General features: G+C 43.4%; 1 protein-coding gene across 4 annotated transcripts in view; it reads right to left on the reverse strand.

Moving 5' to 3' along the window:
* Window positions 1–27,340, reverse strand: part of ST6GAL1 (ST6 beta-galactoside alpha-2,6-sialyltransferase 1) — a 71,225-nt gene that overhangs the window by 5,662 nt on the left and 38,223 nt on the right. For all 4 annotated transcript variants that reach the window (XM_028730995.2, XM_028730994.2, XM_077929954.1 and 1 more), the window contains exons 2-6: window positions 20,995–21,131; window positions 11,837–12,530; window positions 10,220–10,317; window positions 3,548–3,649; window positions 2,517–2,691 (exon numbers count right to left, since the gene is read on the reverse strand). In XM_028730995.2, the coding sequence (XP_028586828.2) occupies window positions 2,517–2,691; window positions 3,548–3,649; window positions 10,220–10,317; window positions 11,837–12,479 (1,018 nt within the window). In that variant the 5' untranslated portion in view covers window positions 12,480–12,530; window positions 20,995–21,131. The remainder of the gene's footprint in view (window positions 1–2,516; window positions 2,692–3,547; window positions 3,650–10,219; window positions 10,318–11,836; window positions 12,531–20,994; window positions 21,132–27,340) is intronic.

Raw genomic sequence — 27,340 nt, forward strand, 5'->3', positions numbered from 1 at the left:
GCTGCCAGGCTAGTTTGGGACCAGGTTACTCGAGAGACCACCCTATCTGTTACATACTCAGTAGATTACTGTGGTTTGCAGGAGAGATCTCCCACAAGTTTCAAAAATAGCAGGCGCTCACTCTGCAATAGCTCAGAGCAGGGTTTTTAGTGTGGCTGCCCCTGTCCTGGAAAATAGCATTCCTATCAAGATATGACTTGACTATTTACACTTTTTTGGGGGGGGGGTGTTGTGGAAATAGTTGAAGATATTTTTGTTCTGGCAAGTTTTCCCAATTGGATCAACGGGACTATATCACAAGTGTCCATTTGTGAGGGTTTTTAGTCTTGCTTTAAACATATTTGTTGTGTTGTGTTTTTAACAGTTTTTAATTATTTTATGTGTAAATCAGCTTGAGACAGTGGCTTAGAAGACAATTAATAAATTACTTTTAATAATAATGATTGGAGTGAACCTCTAACTAAGCCCAAGCACATGCAACTGCATGTTCTTTCACTGTTTACACACAACACACACACATGCCTCTTTGCCTTTCTCGGTTTTCCTTGTGTCAAATTTCTGATTGCAAAGTTCCATTCGGGTGGGATCCTCTCCTCTTGTCATTTGCAAATTGCCATGCATACTGTTAGCACTATAAAATGATGCTGCTGAGGATGACGATACAATCTGTACCATGGGCTTCCGTGAACAGCAGTTTCTGGCAGATTTATTTCCCACAATTCCTCAAAGCCATTTATGATTTATATTCATAACGCATTACTGGAAAAGGTGCCGTTCTGACGCTTAACAGTGAAAAAACAGATTATTTTTATCCCGAGGCAGAAGAGAAGCTTCACAAAGCTGTCATGTGGAACATGCTGTAGGGAAGTGTTCACTAACAACTTTTCTGAATTTGCTCTGCTAATGAGGGCAGCATCCAGTCATGCTTTGTGGACGTCCTCAGAGGCAAATCATACCCCTCCCCTTTTCTGCACAAGCATGGAATATGTTTGAGTCAAGTAGGGCTTCCCTGAAGAGCCCCGCTGTCTTTGCCAGCCACAGGATCTCACTGCACAGCAAGACACGGCAATATTTGCGCCTTATCAATTCAAGCACAGCAACAGAATTCAGCTGGAAACACGTCCTCTTTTGTGTCAGAATCTTACTATGCAATAGTGCCATCTTGTGGCGAGAGTTAAAAACACACACCGACTACCGTAGTTACTCGAGTCTATTGCGCCGTCTATTGCCTGGCAGGCTCTGGTCCATGGGGTCACGAAGAGTCGGACACGACTAAACGACTAAACAACAACATTGCGCCATTGAATCTAACTTGCACCTTAATTTTCGCAACGTAATTTGGCCCCCAGAAAGTGTGCATTAGAGTAGAGTAAATACAGTAATACTTAGGAGTGTGGGGGGTAGGAAATGGCATGGGGTGGTAATGGAATTATCATTTTGTTATAGTTATTTAGCTACAAGTAAGGTGTGTGTGTGTGTGTGTGTGTGTGTGTGTGTGTACCTGTGTAAAAAGAAAAGAATGCTTCATCCAGAAAAAACCAGCCTCTTTCCTGTGGTGGAAGCAGCTCAAGCTATGTGCCAAACACTAACTGTTAGCTGAAGAAGAAGAAGAAGAAGAAGAAGAAGAAGAAGAAGAAGAAGAAGAAGAAGAAGAAGATAATAATTCCCTCTGTGCATTGTGCAAGTACAAGAGGCAGATCCTTGACCCAAGAGTGTTTACACTAAGGAAGAAGAACCTGTGTCAACCTCCAGATGACACAGCACATCTCCCACCCTTCTAACCACTGGGCATGCTGGCAGGGCTTGGTAGGAATTGGAATCCAACAACATCTGGAGGAACACCCATATCACCCATCCTTGGTTTGCAGTCAAAAGATGGAGACAAGTGCCAACAGGAGAATAACATGTTTGCTCAATATAGTGTCCTCCAGATGTTGGTGGCCAAACCAGTTGGGCCTGATGAGAATTGGAACCAACAACATCTGGGGGCACCAGGACGACTACCCCAGCAGTAAGGTATGCTAAAGGGTGATGTCAAAGGCTTCACTAAACAAGTGTGTTTTGAGGGAGGCAAGAGGGGTGGCAGCACCTTATAACAGAGGCCAGGGATAGACTGAAGTTGTAGAATGAGCATTTGTTAAGAAATCTAGCAGTCTATTTTATGAGGAAAGGGATAAATGAGAGCAATGGATTGACCTCTTTTTTCTCTTCCATGTCTCAGCTGCTCTCAGCCAGAGACTTGATTCTACTGAATTTGTGCATCCCTTTTTTACTCCCTCGGCTCAACTGCCACCAACGTTTTGTTAGCTCAGAGGTTCTTACCTGGCCGTTTTGGCTGCTTTTCCTTGAATTTACAAATCTATATACTTCTGCAAACTGAGCTCCCCAAGTATGTAGAAACCCTTCTCTTATTGATAGGCACTCAACTGGCCAAGTTCACTGTTATATGAAAAGATAGGTAACACCCACTCACAGTCCAGGGAAGAAACCCAGGACTTGTCCTGAAAACAACGTACCAAGCATCCCTGAAGATGGAGGATTTGGCTGAATATCCTCTGGTGAGTTTTCTTGAAGGATATCCCAGAGCTGCCACTGCATGTGGGGATTCAGGATATAAAAAGGTTGTTCCGGGTGCCTTTTCCGATAGTTCTTGTAGCTTTTAAAGAAATTGTAGTCCGGTTTTTGGTACCACTGAAACCAAAAGCAAAAAAGAATTGTGGCTCTTCTACGAATACTAGCAAAACTGTCTCCAAACAGAGAAGCCTGATTCAGAGATGTTCTCAAAAAAAAATTCATGTCCCCACACCAAGCAGAACCGTGCCGAATTTCAGAAGAACAGCTGCAGTGGTTCCGTGAGGGCTGCCTTTGCAGCTCTGAGGTGCATCACTTAAATCTCAAGTGTTTTGTGGGCAATTGGCTTGAAAATTGTAGACATGAGAGAGATGCTGCTAGACAAGAAGCTTGCTGAACTGCAGAGAAATAGATCCAGGGGTTGTTTGTTTTTAAATTGATTTTTTGGGGGGTTGTGGAAATAATTAAAGGGATGTGCTTTTATCCTTTGGTTTTCTTTGTAGGCAATAATTCAATAGCTGCCCTAAGCCGAATTGTACATGGAGCATCAAAGTGTTTTGATTTGAGGATTAGGCTGATTTCAGGTACCTGGTGCTTCTGGTGTCAGGTGTGAGGAGATACTAGAGAAGGAGTCAGCAACGTTTTTCAGCCGTGGGCCCTCAGACCATGTGGTGGGCCGGACTATATTTTTTTGGGGGAAATGAACGGATTCCTATGCCCCACAAATAACCCAGAGATGCATTTTAAATAAAAGCACACATTCTACTCATGTAAAGACACGCTGATTCCCAGACTGTCCGTGGGCCGGATTGAGAAGGTGATTGGGCCATATCCGGCCCACGGGCCTTAGGTTGCCTTCCCCTGTACTAGTCTTTACAACCACAGAACCATGCATTTCCAGGATGACCACAACCTTCTCCCAGAATCCACTGCAATTCCAGGCAATTATTTTAATATGCACATAGCTCAAACGTACCTCGTGGATACCTGAGTGATATGGTGCTGGATCCCACACAATTAAGATTCCGGAATTATACTGCGGATCTGTAACAAACTTCTGTTCTTCTACAGTAATAAGCTGGGAATGGCAAAAGAGGTGGTGATTAATACATGTTGCCACTTTGAAAAGCACAGGGAGGTCAGACTGCAAGGCTTTACTGGTGCCAAATGTCACTGACTGTTGCAGGACACTGTTGCATGAGAACTGCAACTTTTAAGCTGCAGTTCCTTTTGAAACCAAGGGCAATGATCTTGATAACCAGGGCAGGATCGGTGAAAACAGTGGCTCCAAATCTAGACAGAACTAGTCATGCAGTAGGGTTAAATGACCTAGCCACACATTCTCTTGAATTATTCTCAAATCAGGCTAAAGACCATGAGGTAGTGCACATGTGGCACTACATCTGGCCCAGTGGCAAAGAATGCTTGGAGCAATTTAAAAACAAGGTCAGCTCTGTTCACCCAACTATGAAATGCAGTGCAATAGCAGCATCAAAAATTCACACATCCCTTTCCTAGATATCATCCTCACTACTGAGCCAAACAAGATTATCATGGATCATATATATATATATATAACAATTTGTTAATTTTCTACAGTTTAAAAGCCTGATGCTCAAGTTTATTTGAGCTGCATTTCCTGTTATCCAAAACATCTATAGTGAAAAAATGAATTCAAAAACGCCTTCTGTACAGAAAATATCCTCTGCACATCTTTGATTGCAGCAGGCACCAGGCACCTATATTCTCCAGACAGTGGCCTTCTTTGCACACAATGGTCAATGGCTTTCATATCATAGAATTGGGAGCCCATGGATCATCTACTAGCGCAAGCAGCACTGACACGCCAAAGCTTGGCCTGTTGTAACATGCAAATGCATGATCATGGGAAACAAACCATGATCTGAAGCTAAGGTTTGTTTTGCTTCAGGACAAACTAGTGACAATCCAGGGTTCACAAACCTCATGGCTTGTCGCTTCAGCTCACCTGATAGGAGAAGCAAAGTGGGAACAATCTCTTTCGCAGTAATCCATAAAACATGGTTTACCGTGACATGCGAACGAGACCAGTCTCTCCTCCACATCATATGCTCTTGATGGCACAGCCTCCCACCATCTCCCAACTTTTTCATGACCATTAAGGTGGGTTATACACAGGTAGCCAACTCACAAAGCCTTGCAAAAGGCACCTGCAAGTTCTTTTCACCGTCAAGCTCAAAATCCATGTAAGTGTGATAGGAATTTTGAGGTCTTAGATATATGTTAAATGTTCATAAGTGTACCAACCAACCACTTACATAGATCAACACAGGAAGACTGACCTGGAACCATTTTGATTCCCAAACTGACCAAATGTTTTCTCTGCAAGGTCAAAGGAAAATGGAAAAGCCTCCCCATTGTCTTTTCCTTCACAAATCCTGTCTTAAGGGCATGTCTGTGTTTGAATAGGGTGTGAGCCTGTGACCTGGCCCAGGAACTAAGTATTTATCATTACAAAAGACTGCCCAGGCTCCCCAGGCAATCCAATCAAGTAACCTGCCAGACAGGAGATAAACAAGGACAGGAGAAAAACAACATTCAAATTTCTGTTTTAGACCCCCTTTTCTGTGATGTAGGTATGATGTATCTGGGGGGTGGTCTTAGGTTACACCCCTTCTGTGATGTATGTATGATGTTTCTGGGGGTGGTCTTGATCTACAGGGTGGCAATTTCAAAAGTCCATATAAGGCCTTGCACGCCATTGTTCTGGGTTCTTTCTCCTTTCCTGCGGGTGAGGGGAGCACCCTGTTGCAACAGATCAATAAAGATCAAACTTACTAGCTGCTTTGCTTCTCAATATTCTCTGGTTGGCCTCTGTTATTTTCTCCTACCAATAGGGAACTATGTAAGGACTCTATATGGGCTCTTGGATAACCCATAAGGGGAAAAGGGCAGATTTTTGTTTACAACAGGAGAACTGTTCTTATTTTAATAATTTATATACTCCTTAATCCCCACGTGGCCTCTAAATGATTTACAAAGCATAAAAAAAAACCCCAATTGAACATCTTTGTTAAGATACAGTGTCATCAGAAACACACCATAATTAAAGTGCACAATAAAACTGTCCCATTAAAACATTAAAATACAAATGACCGTTATTAAAATGTGCAGTGGAACAGCCCCGTTAAAACACAGGGGAATGCCTGTGTAAACCACCGATCAGCAATTTAGGGTTATTAAACAATTGGATTAGATTTCAATTTTTCTACTAGGGCCTATATTCTGGATCATCCTTACTGGGAAATGAGCTTGTTACAAAGCAAGCCTACCCCACTCCTCTGCTTATTCTATGGTAGTCTGTGCCTGAAAAGGGGATTTTGGTCAACAGACCCCATTGCAGGAAGCTCATCATGCCCGTTGAAGTAAACTGAGTTGCAACACTTTCTGGTAAACCTATTGTTTCCTTTACTGTAAATCTCTGCTATCTCCCCTTATCACTTGTGGCTTTAAAACAAACAGAACAGCATCTGACTCAATCTGGAAGTGTTAAGGCAAGATATTATCTTCTGCACAGGGCACTCCTTCCTATGCACTCCTTCCCACAATTATTAATCAAGTAGTGTCAATGGCCTGAGGCTCCTTCCAGTAGAGCCCAAAAGATTACATTAATCCCCTACTCACCTAGAAACAGAATGATGTTTTTTAAGAAGCAATTTCTAAAGCCTTTAGACTTTTCCTGGCTGGCACCACTTTAAACCCTTTACCACTCTTTCATGGCCAAGAAGACAAGAGTTGTCTTTGCTTCTGCTTTAATTTTGATCCAATTTGAGACCCACTCCCTTTATTCTCCTTGTCATGTCCCAAACTCATCCAATTGCTTTCTTCTGATCCTTCCCTAAATCTTTTCCCAACACGCCATAAAAGTACTACCCCCTTCCTCCTCTGACAACCTCCCTTTCTCTTCCTTTTTTTAAAAAATATAATTTTTATTAACAGGCCAATCAAATCACGTTATTTCCAAATCACATTAGTTCCAAATTATACAGCCAGATTTTTAAATTTTTGTTGGGGGTACCCATACTTCAAGCTCCGAAAAGGGGTCCAAACATCACTTATATTGCTGCTTTAATTAGACAGTTCTATCCAGTTCTGTCCAGATAGTCTCTTTGTTACTTTCCTCATCTTCTTGTTGTTATCATATATTCCTTTCTTTGCGATCTCTGATAATCTTCACAAGCGGGTTGAAAACAAACATCCTCTGTGTAGGTTTTACACTCTCCAAAAATCATATCACATAAGGACAGATGCCATTCCACACCTCCGTAAAGAACTTCCCCTCAGTCTGTCCGTTGATTTCCCCAGGCTTGCCAAACATATCTCAGAGGGCTCTGCCAGGTCTAGATCACATTCTGATAATCATTTGCATTCCGATGACCCTGGTCCTCCACCCCCCGTCCTTCTTAGGCAAGCCTGTCTTGGCGAGACGCCATTTGAAACTGCGTCATAAAACTTTCCTCCGTTCTCTGATGTTTACCAATCCTCTCTTTGATCAATAATTCACTCCACACAGTTCTTATATTCCTGCTTGTGATTAATAAATTGCAACGATTCTTCTCTCTGGGGTGGAGGGTTATTAATACTCACATAAGCTCCCCTTCTCTTCCTAAAGCAAGTCAGTCTGATCTCCCTGGCCCATGTCAATGCATCCTAGAGTTTCTATAGGTTCCCAGGAATGATTTAACGATAATCAATATAATTAACTCTTGTATTGGTCTTAAACTCTCAAACTTAGCCTATTGCTAGGGTTATTTATTCTGTTTATTGATTTACAGTAAGCAAGCTAATTCCCCACCTTGATGCAGTCAATTTACTTTTGATTTATCTCTGTTGTCTGTGTTAATGGTTATGAGGTGAAATTCTGGCATGTGCTCAGCTCTCAAAGTCAAATGATCCCAAAATATGTCCAGGTTGTGTGTGAGAACGGCAAGCTTGTGTGCAAATGGCACATTTCATTTTTTTAAAAAGCCACTGTTACCTTTACGGCTATCTTTAAAAGCAAAATGAGTGCTAAGATTTTATTTGCATTAAACAGAACTTCACAGGTGTGTCCAATAAATGTTACTTGAATGATAGCACTCTGAATGCCATGCCCTCTGTGTCGAAAGAAAAACATAATTCAGAAAGCACGAATCAGCAATCGCGACCCATAAGCTAGACTGACCCGCTTCCAAACATTTTTATTCTGATGGTTACAACTGCTCCGACTGAAACGTTTCCCACAGACAAACCTCTCTAAATCTAAAGATGCTAGAAAAAAGGAGGGGGGGAAGCATCTGGAGCATGGAGTCTAAAAGTCAACACAGGGGAGAAAAGAGCAAGGAAAGAAATATGGAGACATGTATGAGTAAGAGAGGAAATGTGTGTCTGCCCCAGTCACACTATCTTGGCTTAGTTACAGTACTAAGGCAAGGCGTGGGGAAACTTGTTGTACCCAAAGGCCACTTGCCCTACAGACAACCTTCCGGGAGCACATGCCAGAGATGGGTAGGGCCGGAAGCAAAAGTGGGTGGGGCACAGGTGTGGCAGAAGGCTGCATTCAAGTCACACAACCGAGCCAGAGGTTTCTGGCACATGCCGGTCACACCCCTTTCTCCGATCAGGGAAGCAAAAAGGCAAAGAAGCATCTGAAGGCAGCCCTGTTTAGGGAAGTTTTTAAGATTTAATGCTGTATTGTTTTTAATACTCGATTGGGAGCCACCCAGGGTGGCTGCGGAAACTCAGCCAGATGGGCGGGGTATAAGTAATAAATTTATACGACGACGACGACGACGATGATAATAACATCATCATCATCTTCATCATCACTTTCCACTGCTTCTGCGCACTGAGGTTTGGGGGCAGTTCTGCACGAATCTGCAAAAGTGTTTCTCCATTAATTCCGCTGCCTCATTAGTATCCTGCCACCAGATACTTCTGGCTATTTTTAGCACAGTACGTCCACACCAGTACTGCCGCACCTTCACAATCCCGCTTGCAGTGCCTTTCTGCCCTTCATCAGCTTGTGGCTAAATTGCTACCAGATTTACTTGTGTTCCCCTGTACGACTCCTAATGAACTACTTCATTACTGAACTGTTTGGGCTTTAGACTGCCTTGCTAACTCTGGACTTACTTGCCTCTGTAATTCATTCTGCGTTAGCTATTACACAGATGAATGGAATAATATATATATTATATATATATATATATATATATATATATATATATATATATAAATAAAACTGGCTTCTGTGTAAATGCTAATTTTCAGTTTAGCTTTCTTGTATTTCTGACAACAGGTGTGATTTACAGAGAGATCCCACCACATGTTGTCCCCCCATCAGACTACGGGGCAATACTGGAAGCGACACTTCCCACATGGAGGCTTTTATGGCAGAGAACACGAAGTGCCTAGGGATTAGTTTTCAGCTGCTCCATTCCCACCATCCTTCATAGTTTTAGGAAAAGGCCTCTGCCTCTTCCTGCTGCTCTAATCAATCAAGTTGTCTGACGGGGCCAGCTGCAGGGATCATGGCATCCCTTTGGCGACACCACATGTCCAAACTGGACTGCGGGCATAGAGGGTTGAAATGTTGCAGTGAAGAGGTCATTCACAATTGCAGACATGGTTTGGACTCTTCCTTGCATCAGATTTAGACTTTGAAATGGAATGGTGCCCCAGAGTGAGATCACTTTTGTTAGAAGAATTTTAAGGTCTCAAATATAGAATAAATATTCATCAATGCACATATATCTAAATATATGAACCATGTGTCTGAAATAGTATGGAAGAGCAATCCTGAAGCCATTTTGACTCTCCCAATGGCCTCAAATATTCCTCTGCAGTAAGGGAGGCAAATGGGGAAAGCCTTCCATTGTCTTTTTGCTTGCAAATCCTGTCTTAAGGTATTTATTTACCAATAAATTACTGCTTTTCTTCCGATTGTGCCCTTAAGGGTTGTACAAGGACCTGGAAAATCTGTGATCTCTCTTAATATTTCAGCCCTATTAAACTCCTTTGGTCTTATTCTTTGTCAGGCAGAGAATTCAGAAATCCCATTCAGAAAACCTAAAAGCATCCCGTTCCAATTCTAGTCATTCTTGAATGAGTGAGCCCTTTCCTTAGAGTAAATCCTATTGAACACAGGGTGTTTGCTTTTAAATAAACATGCAAAGGGATCATGCTGCACTGCTCATTTCCCTGTGGCCTACTCTGAAGGTCCTTCTCGCTTTTGCAATGTGTGAGCCACTGCATCACGATTTTTTGTAGAACATGGGCACAAAATTATTATTCTCTCTCCCTCTCCCTCTCACCCTCCTCCCCACACACTGTCAGGTGGTGCTTTTTAAAAAATCTGCTGTCCTTTCCACAGTGAAAAGACACTTTTTCAGATATCACTAAGAAAGGTTTAGAGTCAGGCCTTTTATGTTCATCAGCTGTGTTCTTTTGCAATGGCAGCATAAAGAGCTGATATAAGTGATTCTTCTACTTTTTGCTGCTATTCTTACTTGCAAATCTTTTCAGGACAGAACAACAAAAAAATGAGCTGAAGGAGCTCTCATTAAAGCCCTCAATACGCACTCCTTTCTGTTGCTCCCTTAGCACAGCGCATACCATGCAAACTTACCTGGGAATTAACAAGGCGTATTGTGGTTTTCTGCCCTACATCAGCCTGGTACCCTCTGGTAGGGGCTCCATTAAACCGCAGCACTGCATCGTGGTGATCTGAAAGCAGCGAGGAGGAAATAGAAATTGAAAGGCACCTGCTCGAGCAAAAGCCCTGAAGTCTCAAAAGTTTCTGTTTCGAGCTCTGGAACCCAACTGTGCCACTGCTTCGGAAGAAGACAGTGAGGAGCATTAGCCTTACAACAATCAAACTCTCCACTGTGAATGTGAAAACTTCCCATCAGCCCTGCCACATCCCAATTAGCTCCTGAAACTCTTATGCCATTTGAAAGAAATCCTCTGTTAACAGAGAACTGTCAACTGAAAATTTCAGCAAAGGCGGACATGTGAAAGCTGTGAAAGGGGGTACCAGTTGTTTCACTTCCATTTCCCAAGGCACCTACCTTGTAAGGAGAGAGATCTCAAGCTGATGTCTGGTTGCTGTTTTGGAGTGGAAGCGGCTTAAGAGTTTTGGGGTGGATGAGACACTGAGGCTTAACACAGACAGAGGTAATATTGGTTGTGGGTACTGAAAAAGTGGGAGCAGGTACTGAGTCTGTTTGGGACAGGCTTAGTTTATATTTTATGGATTTTTATAAGGTTGTCATATTGTTTTGATTTTATTTTACACTGCCTATCACCACTGGGGATCCCTATTGGACAGGTGAATAATTGTATTTAAAATCATTCAAGCGGAGTTCAGAATGTTGCATGCACACTATCTCAATCATCCTTACAACCCTGTAGGATAGATCAGTATTATTATCTCCAAATTACAGGTGGGGATGTCCGCAGAAGCTGAAATACTGTAAGGCAGGGGTAACAAACATAATCCTTTCCAGATGCCTCCAATCAGCCCAGCTGGTATAGCCAATGGTCAGGGATAACATATGGAGAGTGTCATGTTAGCTACCCTTGTTTTAAGGCCTCCTTGTGACTTCATGGCTGAGGTGAGATTTCAATGCAAGGTTTAGACCAGGCATCCCCAACCTGAGGCCCTCCAGATGTTTTGGCCTACAACTCCCATGATCCATAGCTAACAGGACCAGTGGTCAGGGATGATGGGAATTGTAGTCCAAAACACCTGGAGGGCTGAAGGTCGGGGATGCCTGGTTTAGACTTAGGCCTGCAATATTACACCTGCTCTAGAGCTAAACCTGAGCCAGCCCAAGGTTTTAACACACAAGTACTTTAACATGTCACTATGCCAATTCTAGCAATGCCTTGCCCTAATTTCAAATATAATACCCAATACCCAGGATCCGGGATCCCACACTCACTTCCTACAAGACATCTGCGGTCACTGAGCAATGAAAGGCAGGAAGAGAGAAGAGAAAAGGTCCTAACAGCAAATTCAATAAATTCAAAATTAAATAAACTAAAAAATTGTCCAGTAGCACCTTAGAGACCAACTAAGCTTGTTCTGGGTATATGCTTTCGTGTACATGCACACTTCTTCAGATTTAATTCAAAATTAAATGCTTTTCCAGCCCTGTAACACTGAACCACCCACCACCCCCAGTCAAAGATTTCAAACTGTATTTTGTTGCTTAATAAATGGCAGAGGAATAATGCAAACCTATTTCTTCCCCCAAATGGGATGACTTCATGGATCCTGCAGAGGACACAACTGCACACCGGCCCATCTGCCCCACTTCCATGCTGATATTCTTCCTTGGCAGGTAGGTCTCCCATTCTGATGTATTGAAGGGCCCATCTGATGTGGTGATCATCCCAAAGTTCAGTTGCTTCCGAAGCTGGCACAACACTTTTTGGGGGCTGGATTTAGCAGCATACTTTGGCCCGCTGTACTTCACACGGTATTTGTTCATATACAAATAATTCTTCCTCACCTTTTGCAGTCTAGCGTTGAGGTTTCTGGACAAACTGTCCTTGTTCCACACTTTGATGGGACTTGGCAATTTCACAGGTTTTATGACTAACTTACTTCTTGCTGGCACTGCAGTGACGGCAACATGAGCTTGAGATGTGTTGATGGGCAAATGGAGCTTGCCTGTGCCATTGACAGCTTCATCCTGGACAGTTTCTTGTCTTAGGCTGTTCCACCTCCACAGCCTCAGCAGTCCATGATTGGCTTGGTCTTCTGTCTTAAACGCAACATAAAATCCTCTCCGCGATTCCTTCCACAAACAAATGGTCAGAACCAAAATAAATGCCAGGAGGACGTATATCCATTTTCTAACAAAGTTGACATGAACCATAATGTATGATGCATCAGGTTAGGAAGATCAACTTCAGGTTGGAAGTTGTACCTAAAAAGAAGCATTAAAACTGAAATCAGGATGGGGAGAGGAAAGAAGTCAAGGTTGTGTAATCATTTGAAATCACCAAAATAAATAGCCCATTACACAATGTCCCTCTTGTTCCAGCTCTTTGGCTAATATTTAAACCATCTTTGGTCTTTTAAACTGTGGGGATTATATTTTTGTTTGTTATTATGGTGTGTATTTTTGTGCTTTTATATTGTAAACTGCCCTGTGATCTTCAGATGAGTGGTAGCATATAAATTTAATTAACAACAACAAAGATGACAACTCAACCTTCCTCCCTCAAAACTTGAAAATTGCTACAAGTCTTGAACAACCACTTAATAAACCTTTCTTGTTATACAAATCAAAGCACATGTAGAACTCACATTTCAATACCCTTTTCCCTTCTGCACTGACATAATAATCAAAACCAGTGTTGTATTATGATGGCCATGGGCCTTTTTAGCCTGACCTATGATCCAGCACTTGGTGAAAATGGCCTCAATTTCAGTCACCAGAGAAGAAATAAATAATGTGCAAGGACAAGTGATGTAATTCTCAACTGTTCTGCAACTTTGCTGCACACCGCATGAAAGAAGCTGGCAGATCACCAGTGACCCACAGACCAGACTGAGAACCTTGGCTTGCAACACAACCTCAGCTAAGAGAAAGATGCTTTTCCAAAAGTGGTTCCCATATGGACGTTGCTACCTTTAAGTGACACTATTACCACAGCTCTTAATGGGGCCACACTTCCTTGCTCTTCATACACAGGAAGCAGAGCATCCTCCAGCACACCTGAGACACTAAGCAGAACCTTAGCCAAACCTAAGACCCAGCAATATGAGGGGGGTTGGGAACAGTCAGATCTGTAGCTGGGCCTGGGATCAGCTAGGCTCAGGTGGCCGAAGTCCCCCATCTCAGTGTTAAGTTCCTTCATCCTGGTTTGGCTGAGGCCAAAAGGGTAGGGTAGGGTAGGGGAAAACCTACCCTTGTTTGAAACTCCTTTTAACTCAGTCACATGACCTAACAACCCAGTAGAAGTTACAGCAGCAAAAAGGAAGGTGTGTAAGTCGAATTCTATTTTAAGGGCTTGATTTCTCTCTGCCAGGCTTCGGCCAGCTCGGCTAGCAGTAACCTTCTCCTGAAAGGAGTAGGTGTAATAACACCAGCATAATTTACCCTGGCTGTCTTCCTATAGTTTGGATTGCTTTGCGCCCCTCCAATGCATCTCCCCCCAATGTGAGATTTCTGCACCCTGTATTCATCTGGAACTTGTGCATCTTAAGAGCTACAGCAGGTGCTATCGCTGGAAACAGTGTGATAATTTCTCTTCGCTCATAGGTGCCAATTCTCTGGGGCCCTGGGTGTCTGAGCACCCACAAAATTCCTCATGAAAGGACTGGGCACCCACAAATTTCAGTGCCAGGGGCATGCATGCTGCATGACAGCCACAGTCATGGAGCCAAGCTGGCACTCCTGTCCTCTCTGTAGCCACCATGTCTGCTATACACTATTTCAGGCTTCCTCAACCTCGGCCCTCCAGATGTTTTTGGCCTACAACTCCCATGATCCCTAGCTAGCAGGACCAGTGGGAATTGTAGTCTCAAAACATCTGGAGGGCCAAGGCTGAGGAAGCCTGCACTATTTTAACATTCTGGCACTCAATGCAGGGACGTTCCACAACAGCACCAGCAATCTCTTAGAAGGGATCCTTGTTTTAATACAGTTTCAAGAAATACTTTTTATATCTGAGGACCAAACTACAAGTGATGTTAACACTTTGATTGGCAACTTCATTGTTGATCTTTAAAAATAAAAGACCAAAAAAATAAAATAAAATCCCTGTGTCAGGGTGGTGGTGAATGTCATCAAGACCACAGCATGCTTGGAAGGGAACATTATACATATTAAATATGTATTCTGTAGTTGACCTCCTTTGTAATGTTTTATTTTGAAATCTTTAAGATAATATTTTAGTTCTCTGTTATGTTGCTTTGACTGTATACTCTATACAGTGGTACCTCGGGTTACATACGCTTCAGGTTACATACGCTTCAGGTTACAGACTCCGCTAACCCAGAAATAGTACCTCGGGTTAAGAACTTTGCTTCAGGATGAGAACAGAAATCGTGCTCCGGCGGCGCAGCAGCAGGAGGCCCCATTAGCTAAAGTGGTGCTTCAGGTTAAGAACAGTTTCAGGTTAAAAACAGACCTCCGGAACGAATTAAGTACTTAACCCGAGGTACCACTGTATTTGACTTTCTTCAGAATGTTTTATTTATGTTTTATTGATTTAATATGCTGTAAACTGCTTTGAGATTTTTCTTAAAAATATAGAGCTGTATAGAAATTAATAAATAAAAATATGCCTTCCTTCTCCAGCCACAGTCTCTGGAGGGAGAGATTGTGAGACAATGCAAGAAGCATGAACCCGAGACTGACATCCAAGAAGGAGTGCATGGAAGGGAAAAAGAAACACACAATTGTGCTCATTTCATTTATAAGCTGCATTACTATGCTTAAGGTGGCTAACATCAGAACTAAAATTAAGGGGAAATGAGGAGTGTGAGTGGACAAGAAACACAAAACCAAGTAAGGAAGAACAGGGCACAGAAGCAAGAGAAAAACAATAAAGCCCACAGTACTCTGCACACTGCACAAAAATCAGTCTGTGATGCTCCAGGGGGTCTCTTGTGAGGCTCTGTCCTACACAAGTCACCGGACCAGTCACTCAGTTGGTCCCATAGATCCAGATTTCCCTTCATGAGAGATAGATAGCAGTGGGCCTCTCCCTCTCTATGTTTAACTGTGTATATCAATAAAAGGCACGTGGGGTGAGGCATGCTATCTCTGCAGTTGTGTATATCAATACAGGGCACGTGCAGTCCAGTAGGCTGTTCCTAGAATCCACACAGAGCAGAACAGCTTCATTAACTGATGAATATTAAACATTATTTACTTATTTTTTTAAAAAGAACTAAAGAACAATAAGTAGTTTTACTACCCCAGCCCGGCGTATGCAACTCTCCTCTTTGATTGCTACCCAGTGGCGTAGCGTGGGTTGTCAGCACCCGGGGCAAGGCAAGTAATTTGCACCCCCTAACCCGTGGATTTGCGCCCCCTATCCCATGGATTTGCGCCCCCTAATCCGTGGATTTTCCCTAACCCCAGATGTTGCGCCCGGTGCGGCCGGCCCCCCCCTGCACCCCCCACGCTACGCCACTGTTGCTACCCAAACTCTTACCCCTAGGTGCTCATGTTTTCCCCCCTCTCTCATCTTTGTTCCCGATACCAGGCTCAGACATGGTTTTTTATTGTGAAAATCTTTTGTAAGTTTCTTTCAAAGGGCACTCAGGGTTATAAAGTAGGATAGAAGTACCTAAAACATACACATAAAATCGCCTTCCTTCTCACTCCATCTCAACACCTCCTCCAACTCCCTCAACTGCCACTCTCAACACTCCACAACCTGTCATTCACAGTGACTTCACACAGCACTGTCAATCAACCTGCTGCAGTGCAATTCACGTCCCAAGAAACTTGCATGGGCTTGGGCTGCAGCTGCACAGAGGGAGGGAGTGGAAATGTCTAGCTATAGCAAATGTCTGCTTGGTGATGGGATGTTCCTGGCAGGAATGACTCCTCTTGCTGGCTACGGCAAGCAAGTCCTTCAGAAGCTCTCCAGGGGGAGGAATCATTCCACCTTCCAGACTGGCAGAGTGAAGACAACTCCTCAAACCCCAAATCTGGCAACTGGGAATGGCAACTCCAAACAAGGAACCAATAATGAAAAAGACAAGAAAATGAAGACGACAAACAGGGCAAACACCAATAGTCTGGGATATGTAGGTCGCCGGTAGAAGCCCTAAGCCACCAATCTCACTCCAGGTGGAAAACAGACAGTGAAGCAGAAGTGGGAGAGATGCCCTTCATCCCTATAGTAAAATAGAAACTCACAGGAAGCAGAAATTTCCATTTTTGCCAAACAGGGATGGAGGACATTCCTACTAGGGTTATAACAAAGCAGGCTCCTTCAGACCTGTGTGGGCTCCTTCACCTACTGTGACAGAAGCTCCGGAGAACTTTCCTACAAAAGGCTGCATCAGTCGATAAAAATGAGTCTATTTGATAGGGCTAACCAAAGTATGAAGAGAGATGCATGTGGCAGCCGTACAAATATCCACAATCGGAAAACTACTCTTGCGTGCTCAAGAAAGGGGTCACCTGGATGAGCCTGCACAAATCACTGCTGCCTACTTTGCTCTACCTTTGCCTGTGGCTGCCAAGAGTCTTGGCTATCCAGTCATTCATCCCAAGAGGGAAGTCTGCAATCTCCATTGTGGCAAGGTGGTTTGTGTGTGCAGACCAAGGACAAATAGGCAAAAGCTGGAAGTAGAAACCCTGAGTTCCAGACTGCTGCTATTCCTCCGGCAGCTGGGTTGGCAAAGCCAATATGATTTAAGGCATCACCAAGAGGCAGCTTCTAGCAGTATACCCACATCCTCCAGCTCTTGCTGTGGAGATGCATGCAAGCCTCTACTTCAAATGGGATGCTGGTTGTGTAAGAGACATTGGCATTAATGCGCATGCACCTTATCTGTGGGCAGTTCCTCATCTAGTGTGGAGTTACCCACAACCACAAGCTTATACCCTCTTCATTAAAAAAAGCTGGCAGTACACAGAAATTCTCCTTCAAGGGTGGTTTTTAAACTTTTTGGATACATCAGAAGAAAACATTAGAACTGAAAACATCACATGCATGCAGAAACAAAAAAGAGAAGACAACTCCCCTGGGAACTGCACATACCTCAACTCCACCAGCTCATCTGACATGAAAAGGCACATCATTTAACCAAAAAGAGTCCCATAAATTAGTATTACTTTTGCATAAACTTCCATGGACAAGAGCTTTGCTGGTGTGGCAGTTTTGCTGTATTTTTGCTCTGAATGCAAATATGCTGTCATCCCACTCTTTGCACAGAAATGTACTTAAAACGTTCATTACCAAAAGGGGTAAGCACGCATACAGTATGTGTGTATTGATGAAGGCCCATCATGAGCCATCAACTTATGACTATCTAGCTCTTAAAGTAACAACCGGAAATTCTTAGAAACCAGTCGGGGACAAATAGAAGAAGACACCTCCACTCCAGTATGGATTCCCTTTAACACATACATAGCACAACAAGAAGAATCCACCGACAGGATATGAATCAATCTGGCTAACCTGTCCCAAAAATCCACCCCTTCACACACATAACCAATCTCACTACAGCCAACCAAAGAGAACCAAAGACGGGGTGGGCTGGTTAGGGGGACTCCCTGGTCCTGAATGGGGTAACTGTGCCCCTGAAGGAGCAGGTGCACAGCCTGGGAGTCATTTTGGACTCACAGCTGTCCATTGAGGCTCAGGTCAATTCTGTGTCCAGGGCAGCTGTTTACCAGTTCCATCTGGTATGCAGGTTGAGACCCTACCTGGCTGCAGACTGTCTCACCAGAGTGGTGCATACTCTAGTTATCTCCCACTTGGACTACTGCAATGCGCTCTACGTGGGGCTACATTTGAAGGTGACTTGGAAACTGCAATTAATCCAGAATGCGGCAGCCACACTGGTAACTAGGAGCAACCGCCGGGACCATATACTGTAACACAGGTCCTGAGAGACCTGCATTGGCTCCCAGTTTGTTTCTGAGTACAATTCAAAGTGTTGGTGCTGACCTTTAAAGCCCTAAACGGCCTCGGCCCAGTATACCTGAAGGAGCCTCTCCACCCCCATCATTCTGCCCAGACACTGAGGTCCAGTGCCGAGGGCCTTCGGGCGGTTCCCTCATTGCGAGAATTGAGATTACAGGGAACCAGGCAGAGGGCCTTCTCGGTAGTGATGCCTGCCCTGTGGAACACCCTCCCACCAGATGTCAAGGAAATAAGCAACTATCTGACTTTTAGAAGACATTTGAAGGCAGCCCTGTTTAGGGAAGCTTTTAATATTTGATGAATTATTGTATTTTAATGTTTTGCTGGAAGCTGCCCAGAGTGGCTGGGGAAACCCAGCCAGATGGGCGGGTTTTAATTAATTAATTAATTAATTAATTAATTACCAACCGCACCCTAGGCTACCCGAATCTCCCAAATAGTAAGTGATGCTGACACAAAAACACACACATATACTAAGTAAAAGAATAGAAGCATTAGTACCCCTCCCCCTATTTTCTCCTCAACCTAATACTGCATGCAACACTGTTGCCTCACAACAAATGAAACTGATTCGTTAAAAAACACAACTTGAAAAAAAAGACAATGCACGTATTTTTGTAAACTAAGAAATTTTTAATAATAATAATTAAAAAAAAAACCAGTCAGGCCTTCAATTCCATATGGCACAAAACCATTTTTTTTAAAAAAAAATTGCGATCATTGTTTAGCTCAAAACTGCAGTGCATCTGTCTATCCGGATGAGCCGCCATAAAGATCCTTATATTTCCTAGCCAAAGACTAGTGAAAGGCTATGCAAGCTTACCGAAAAAGATCTATGAAGGTATGAGACATAAAAAAGCATTCAAATAGTTAATTTCCAATGTCGCATCTGCACTTTATGTAGAGGGGAAGCCTCATAAGGAATGTAATAGAACATGGTGCGAACAGTTCTTTTGCCCTCAAATGCAGAAGATTTTATTCAATGTAAAATGGGCTAAAATCCAAAAGAGTCATCTCATAATTTAACGTTGCAGTTTCTCTCTACGACTGGCATCAGCAGATGTCTGACCTGTAACTTTAATGCTGTTTCTCCTCTGTTTTCCACTAAGCATATGACAGCACATTTAAAGTTATTATCATAATCATGGGGCTGTGGGAGAAAATAAGATCTGAAACACGACAGTCCAGATTATTTGTGCTTTTCGGCTACAAAACATTTAAAATAGAATACTTGATCAACCAAAAGTCCTAGATAACCAGATTAAGTCCTCCTGTTTCATGCAGTCCTTTGACAGTGTAACTCTGGTAAGGACAGTGCAATTCCATACATGTGTGCTCAGAAGTAATTCCCACTGACTTTAATGGAATTTACTGCCATATAAGTGGGTATAGGATTCCAGGCTAACATTCTATTAACTTGCTTTTAAAAAATATGACAGCAGGGATGGGAAATTTGTGCCTCTCCAGCATTTGAAAAGCCACAAGTTTCCCACCCCTATCTAGGGCATTCTACATTTTGTCTGTGTGATATAAGCATGCTAATTATTAACAGAAATAATTTGCAGGATGAAAATTTGCAAGTCAGTCTCTAGGCTAGCCAACCATGGTCACATGCAAGACTGGTCACCCGTCTCCTTCCTGCTCAGAAGCCACACAAATTCTTATTATACAAAATGTACTGGGAGAGAACTTCCTGACAAAACTGATACAGTGGTACCTCAGGTTACATACGCTTCAGGTTATATACGCTTCAGGTTACAGACTCCGCTAACCCAGAAATAGTGCTTCAGGTTAAGAACTTTGCTTCAGGATAAGAACAGAAATCGGGCTCTGGCGGCGCGGCAGCAGCAAGAGGCCCCATTAGCTAAAGTGGTGCTTCAGGTTAAGAACAGTTTCAGGTTAAGAACGGACCTCCGGAATGAATTAAGTACTTAACCCGAAGTACCACTGTACATGCAAAATAGAGTTTGCTTTCCTGAAGAAACAAAAAGCAAGCTAACCAGACACCATTTAAAAACAGTTTATAATGTTTGCAAAAATGTAATGTTTGCAACAATGTAAGGATCCTGTATGCAAAGCAGATGCCAGAATGAGTGAAACTAAACAAAACTGGGGGGTGACACCTTCCAAACTAAACATTTTGCTTTAATGTCAAGCACAGGTGTGAGGTACTTCTGAACAATAATATTTCTGTATGCACAGAATTTATTCTCTGCTTTTCTACATTAATATATAGTCAAAGCACCTTATAAGTTTTGCTTAAACATTAAAAGAAACAGCAAACCACCAGAAATGATGGCTTAAAGCAGTACTAAAAGCAGGCATGAGGTAAAAGCATTTTGGCTATGCCCACTGAAACAGCACTGCTTTTAGTTGGCAATGCTTCCATATCCATTCTCTCTCTCTTTTTTGCATACACTCTCATCCCTTTGATTGTATAACATCCTTGGTACCAAACCACCATGATATAAACCCCCAGAATAAAAAGACATTTGGACTACAGCTATGAACAAATTACTGATATTGGTGAAAAACCACCAACACGAAGACGAACAAGAAAGATGCTCAAAAGCAACCTGATAATAGCATGAGCCTAGCACCCTGCATTCAATAAAACAAATGGGTTCAGGATTTAACACTCTATCCTACAGCCTTACAGTTGTGAAAGCGTGATTACTAGGGACAATCCGTCTAATCAAGCCAATGAAATCTTATTTCAGCTACTGCGTCCCTAAATTTCATTTGCTAATCTGACGACAGATTGGTTACCTGATGTCGATGAAAACTGAAGTTGCAACAGACACGGCAGGGTGTTAGAAGATTTCAGAGCTACTCAGGATGCTCTTGCTGTCCTAGAAACCCAGCCACTCAAAGCAGTGAGATCTCTAACGAAGGCTGAAGGCCACCTGTGAAATGAAAAACAGTTTATTAGAGAAAAAATACCAACAGCACAGGAGTCGTCATGCTTTTAGTATACAGAGATGAAACTGAAAGACACAGACTTCTGATGCCTGAGCCAAGCCTTTTAAGCATGAAGGAAAGCATGCTAACAGCCTTCCGAGAGGCCTGAAAGAAACAAATGCAAACAACTCCCGGTCGCTGCGACATAAAGTAGCTTATCCTGAAGCAAATCAATGCATCCAATTTCATTCAAATCAAATCACTAAAAGTTCCCTTCCAACAATACATTCAAATGCCCTCCCAAGAACATTAGACTACTTCTCATGTGGAGAAACTGTGCGGAGCCTCATCTGTCGTTTTGTCTTCCAACTTCTCAACGAAACCAGAAACCTCCCGCTGCTCATCTCCTGCAGGTATAAACAGCCCACGCCCAACCTATATTCTATTTTGATGTACTGCTTTTTGGAATTGAGACAACTCAGAAAAGAAGAACAAGCCTAATCTGGCATCTGGAGCCACTTTTGAGGTTGTTGAGACACAGCTGAGGGGAATCGGAGCACCAGAACCTGACAGTGTGAAGTCATAAGAAGGAAGGAACTACATTTCCTCAACGGCAGCAAAGCTGAGGGGAGTAAGATATACTTTTTATTGATATATTTAGCCCTTAATAACTGGGGAACAGTTTCCCCACAAAATCACCTTATCCTACACATGCTCATTCAACTGCTTTGATCGGAAGAACTGGCACTACGCTTGGTGCCACATAATGCCCATTTCACATTCGTGAGAACTTGGTCGGTTAGTGCACTTTGGAACTCACTGCCTATTGAGATCAAGCAGGCATCTGCTCACTATACCTTTTTTGGTGCTAAAAACATTCCTGTTTAGACAATCCTACCCAGGTGCTTAGTGAGTTGAGGTAATTTTAACTTTGGATGTCTGAGGTAGGGCTGTACATTTTTCCTGATTTTACCATTTGATCTTCTGTAAACTGCATTTGGGTTTTTTAAACAAACAGTGTATAATAATGAATGGATGGATTGGCAGGTGATGGTGGTTTGAGGGGAGCCCTATCTGGGCATTCATTACATTGGGGAAAATATCACATTTGGGGATGCTCTTGCAGGGACAAGTGAGTTAACTCTGCTGCCTCCTTGGTGTCCGTTTTTACTTTAGTGTTCCAAAATATATGGGGATCCGATATGGACCTGTAAACTCTTGGAAGGCAACAGAAGGAAGGATGGGGCTAGCACTCTCACCCAACCCAGGTGTGATGAGGTACCTATTTAAATAACACCTGAATGGGCCTAGAGCAGGGTTTTTCAGGCTGAGGGTCACATTTCCACCTGGGTGATCTTCCAAGGGTCTACATCCCAGTGGTGGTAGAAGAAGAAGAAGAAGAAGAAGAAGAAGAAGAAGAGGAGGAGGAGGAGGAGGAGGAGGAGGAGGAGGAGTTTGGATTAGATATCCCGCTTTATCACTACCCAAAGGAGTCTCAAAGCGGCTAACATTCTCCTTTCCCTTCCTCCCACACAACAAACACTCTGTGAGGTGAGTGGGGCTGAGAGACTTCAAAGAAGTGTGACTGGCCCAAGGTCACCCAGCAGCTGCATGTGGAGGAGCGGAGACGCGAACCCGGTTCTCCAGATTACGAGTCCACCGCTCTTAACCACTACACCACACTGGCTCTCACCACTGGTAGGAAGGACCAGAGGCAAAAATGTGCAAAGCAACAAGTGTACATTTTACCTTTGTACAGTAGACTAGTTTCTACACACACTCACAAAGAATCATAGAATTGTGTTGGAAAGGGATCCCAGGGTCATCAAGTCCAACCCCCTGCAAGGCAGGAATCTCAGCTGAAGCATCCGTGACAGATGGCCACCCAACCTCTGCTTAAAAACCTTCACAATCTCCCGAGGGAGACCGTTCCACGGTTAACAGCTCTTACTTACATATCCCTCTCTAAGTTTCTAGCCAGGAAAAGGAAAACACACTCAAGAAGGGTATGAAGTGTGGCTCGTGAGGAGCGAGTCTCAATGGTCATTTGCCCCTGATGTCTGATGCTTCCTTACTACAAAACTTGATTCTTCCGCACATTCTTCTAAGACCAGTGCTTTTTGCATGTGTCATGGCTGTATCAATGCATGCTGAACTAAGTACAGTCATACCTCGGGTTAAAGACGCTTTGGGTTAAATCTTTTCAGGTTGCATCCCGCGGCGACCCAGAAGTACTGGAAAGGGTTACTTCCAGGTTTCGCCGCTTGCGCAGACGCTCAAAATGACATCACACGAATGCACAGAAGCGGCGAACCGCGACCCGCGCACGCGCAGACGTGGGTTGCGTCCTGCTCAGGCTGCGAACGGGGCTCCGGAACGGATCCCGTTTGCAACCAGAGGTACCATTGTAAGAGGCTTGGATAGCAGTTAGGGAAAGGAATTTGAAATGCAGAGGGAGGCACAAGTTAAGGGACAGCTACCAGGAAGTGATTCAGCACAGAAAGGAGAGAGAGAGCATGTGCATGAGAGCCGGAGAGAGTTAGGAATTAAAGAAAGCAGGTTTAAATAATGCCTTTGTTTTATACTACTCCTGCCGATCCTTAGTGATCATTAACAACACTTGAAACAACGGTACTCACCAGCACAGAGTACGACCACATCTTTTCTTTTGCTGCCATTTTGTATTGGCACTCAGCGCTTTTACCTTATATTTTACACAAAAACCCCTCCACTGCATAAGACTATAACCATGTGCATATTTAGCTGGAAGTAAGTGCCATTGAGCTCCATGATGCTTAAAAGGTAAAGGACCCCTGACAGTTAAGTCCAGTCACAAACAACTCTGGGGTTGCGGCGCTCATCTTGCTTTACTGGCCAAGGGAGCTGACGTTTGTCCGCAGACAGTTTTTCCAGATCATGTGGCCAGTATGACTAAGCTGCTTCTGGAGAAACCAGAGCAGCGCATGGAAGCGCCATTTACCTTCCCGCCGCAGCGGTACCTATTTATCTACTTGCACTTGACGTGCTTTCGAACTGCTAGGTTAGCAGGAGCTGGGACTGAGCAACGGGAGCTCACCCCGTCACGGGGATTCGAACTGCCGACCTTCTGATTGGCAAGCCCTAGGCTCAGTGGTTTAGACCACAGCGCCACCCGCGTCCCTTCCATGATGCTTATTTCTGAGTAAATATGCCTAGATTTTACCTGCAAAGCACAATGAGCATATTCTTAATGAAGAATATTTCCCATTCTAAATATTTCCTAAACTAAAAAGCCACAAACATTGTGATCTTTCATTGCAAGAGAGTTTCTCCAGCTCTTTGGCCCGTTGGTTGCCCCCTTTCTACTGCTTTTTCAGCTCAACAGTATCCTTCTTTGAGGGGCAGTAACCTTAATGTAACCAACATTCCAGTCTAGGAAACAGCATTCTTCACATCAGTCCACTATTTCCACAGATGTTTCCCCAAACCTGCTCAAGCTCACCGATCGTCTTCCTTCCATTCCTATTCAGCTGTCATTTTGCACTGGGCTGTAATTAATAGTAGGTTCGTAATTTGCTTCTAAGTGTAACATTTTGGAATGCTCAAGTGTCTCCGACGCAGATTCTCTGCAATTAAAATAACCGAGATAATCTCACTCACTTCTGGCAGGGGATGCAATTAAAAATAATAATTGAACAATCGCTCCAAGTCATGGATTTCATTTAAGATCTTCATGTATAATCCCCACCCTTTTTACTTGAAGAAAGAAAGGTAGATTGTAAGGAGAAAGAGTTTCCCTTACAAACCTGAAAGATAATAGTTACAGAACGTATTGTTACAGGAATGAAATTATTTAAGCAGATCTTCCTTTTAAGTTCTATTAGCCCTTCCTCCTAGGTCTCCTTTTATATATATATTGGGGCAATCTCTCCTGAAGAAGACTTCCCTTGAGCCATAGGTATATGGAAAATACCACATCCCTTCTTGGCCAACATATGCAAGGGATAGCCCTTGGCAGCATGTTCTGTACCTATGGGCATAGCTGTCAACTTTCAGATTCGAAAATAAGGGATCAGCAGCCTCACCTGTCCCAGGGACAGTCTACGGGATATCTAACAATCCGGGATAGCAGCGGGAAACGGCACTGGAATAAAGGAATTTCCCGCAAAAAAGGGGAAGGTTGAAAGCTATGCCTATGGGTCTGATGTTATCTGACTTCACTGCAAAGTGCTGAAAAGGCTGTGATTCATAGGTATGGAATGATACTTAATAATGTGGTTAAATAATTTAGATTTCATAAGCATCTTTGGGATTATAATCTTCAGGAAGTGGAGGAAAAAATAGCAATACATGTGTAACGTGCTAGACTGGAAGAAACTCCTGCCTGAAACTTTAGAGAGCTGCTGCCAGTCCGTGTCAACAGTATTGGCATATATGGACCAATGGTCTAAATCAGCTTAAGGAAGCTTCCTATGCTACTCAGAAGGTATATTCAGATCTTTGCAGGAATAATAATAATAATAATAATAATAATAATAATAATAATAAATGTTATTTATATCCCGCCCTCCCCGGCCAGAACCGGTCTCAGGACGGCTAACATCTGAATATATAATACATTAAGACATAAAATTCAACAGAAATACAGGAAGAGTGCAGCATACTACCCACCAAGTCAAACTGGCACTGCAGTGTCAGAACAGGCTTGCTACTGGAAATTGGGAATCTGCCACACAGTCAAAATCATTTTTTGGACTTGTTTTCCTTTATCCTCAGGTCTCACAGAAGGCATCACTAAAAAAGCAACTGGCCTGCTCTATTCGTTTTACCTAAAACTACTGCCAAACTTCTGTTGCTGATATTATTGTTCACTGCCACATCTTGAAGAATTACATTCTATTATCCTGGACCCCAAAAGTAACTGGGCTATTGTCATGAATCTTGCTATGTATATATACCTCAGAAATAAATCACACTGGTACAGGTAATGAAGGCCCCATTGCAGAGCTACAATTCCCAAAGTGGTTTAACAGGCAATCCTTCTTCCTGGGGAACTCTGTAATGATAGCTGTGTGGAGAGAATGGGGGGGGGGCGGTTCCTCCTTACTCTCAGCACCCTTTACAGTTCCCAAAATTATTTGAGGGAAGCCAAGACTGTTTAAAGGGACACGGGTGGCACTGTGGTCTAAACCACTGAGCCTAGGGCTTGTCGATCAGAAGGTCGGTGTTTCGAATCCCCGCGACGGGGTGAGCTCCCGTTGCTTGGTCCCAGCTCCTGTCAACCTAGCAGTTTGAAAGCACGTCAAAAGTGCAAGTAGATAAATAGGGACCGCTCCGGCGGGAAGGTAAACGGTGTTTCCGTGCACTGCTCTGGTTCGCCAGAAGCGGCTTAGTCATGCTGGCCACATGACCCGGAAGCTGTGCGCCGGCTCCCTCGGCCAATAAAGCGAGATGAGCGCTGCAACCCCAGAGTCAGACACGACTGGAACTAATGGTCAGGGGTCCCTTTACCTAAGACTGTTTAAAGGGGTATGGTATATACAGTGCAGCCCTGTGTTTCCAAAATTACAGACTGCAAAAACTTCTAGCCCTATTCTAAATTTATATTTTTCATCTTCCTCTTTTTTTAGTCCCAGCTCTCACTAGGTAGCATCAGCTCAATAACAATCAACTACCTTTCTGCCATTTTACAACTGGGGAACTGAGGCTAAAGGGATAGTTGCTTGGTGGGGCTTTTTCTAAATTCAACTTGCATGGAAACAAACAGCTGCAGAGCAGCTCAAGTTAAGTGTTTCTAATAACTATATATATAAACGGCGTTTCCGTGTGCTGCGCTGGTGCTGGCTCGCCAGAGCAGCTTCGTCACGCTGGCCACGTGACCCAGAAGTGTCTCCGGACAGCGCTGGCCCCCGGCCTCTTAAGTGAGTTGGGCGCACAACCCTAGAGTCGGACACGACTGGCCCGTACGGGCAGGGGTACCTTTACCTTTAATAACTATATATAGCTAAACCGAGAAGAGGAAAAAAGTTGGGTTTCTTAGTTTGTGTCTCTAAATTTAAATTGCAGGCTTGTTCTGTGATTCATCTGGCTGGTGGTGGTGGTTTAGCTATTTTACTCTTAGGAGGAGAAAACGCTCCGTGAGCTTTGCATAAAACTCAGAAAAGGGATGGGTGGGGATAGAACAGGTGCCATCCGAGAGGTGACAAAATGTCACAGCTGAAAAGCAGCTGCTCAG

The sequence above is a fragment of the Podarcis muralis genome, chromosome 6, assembly GCF_964188315.1.
Source record: "Podarcis muralis chromosome 6, rPodMur119.hap1.1, whole genome shotgun sequence".
Taxonomy (NCBI): Eukaryota; Metazoa; Chordata; class Lepidosauria; order Squamata; family Lacertidae; genus Podarcis; species Podarcis muralis.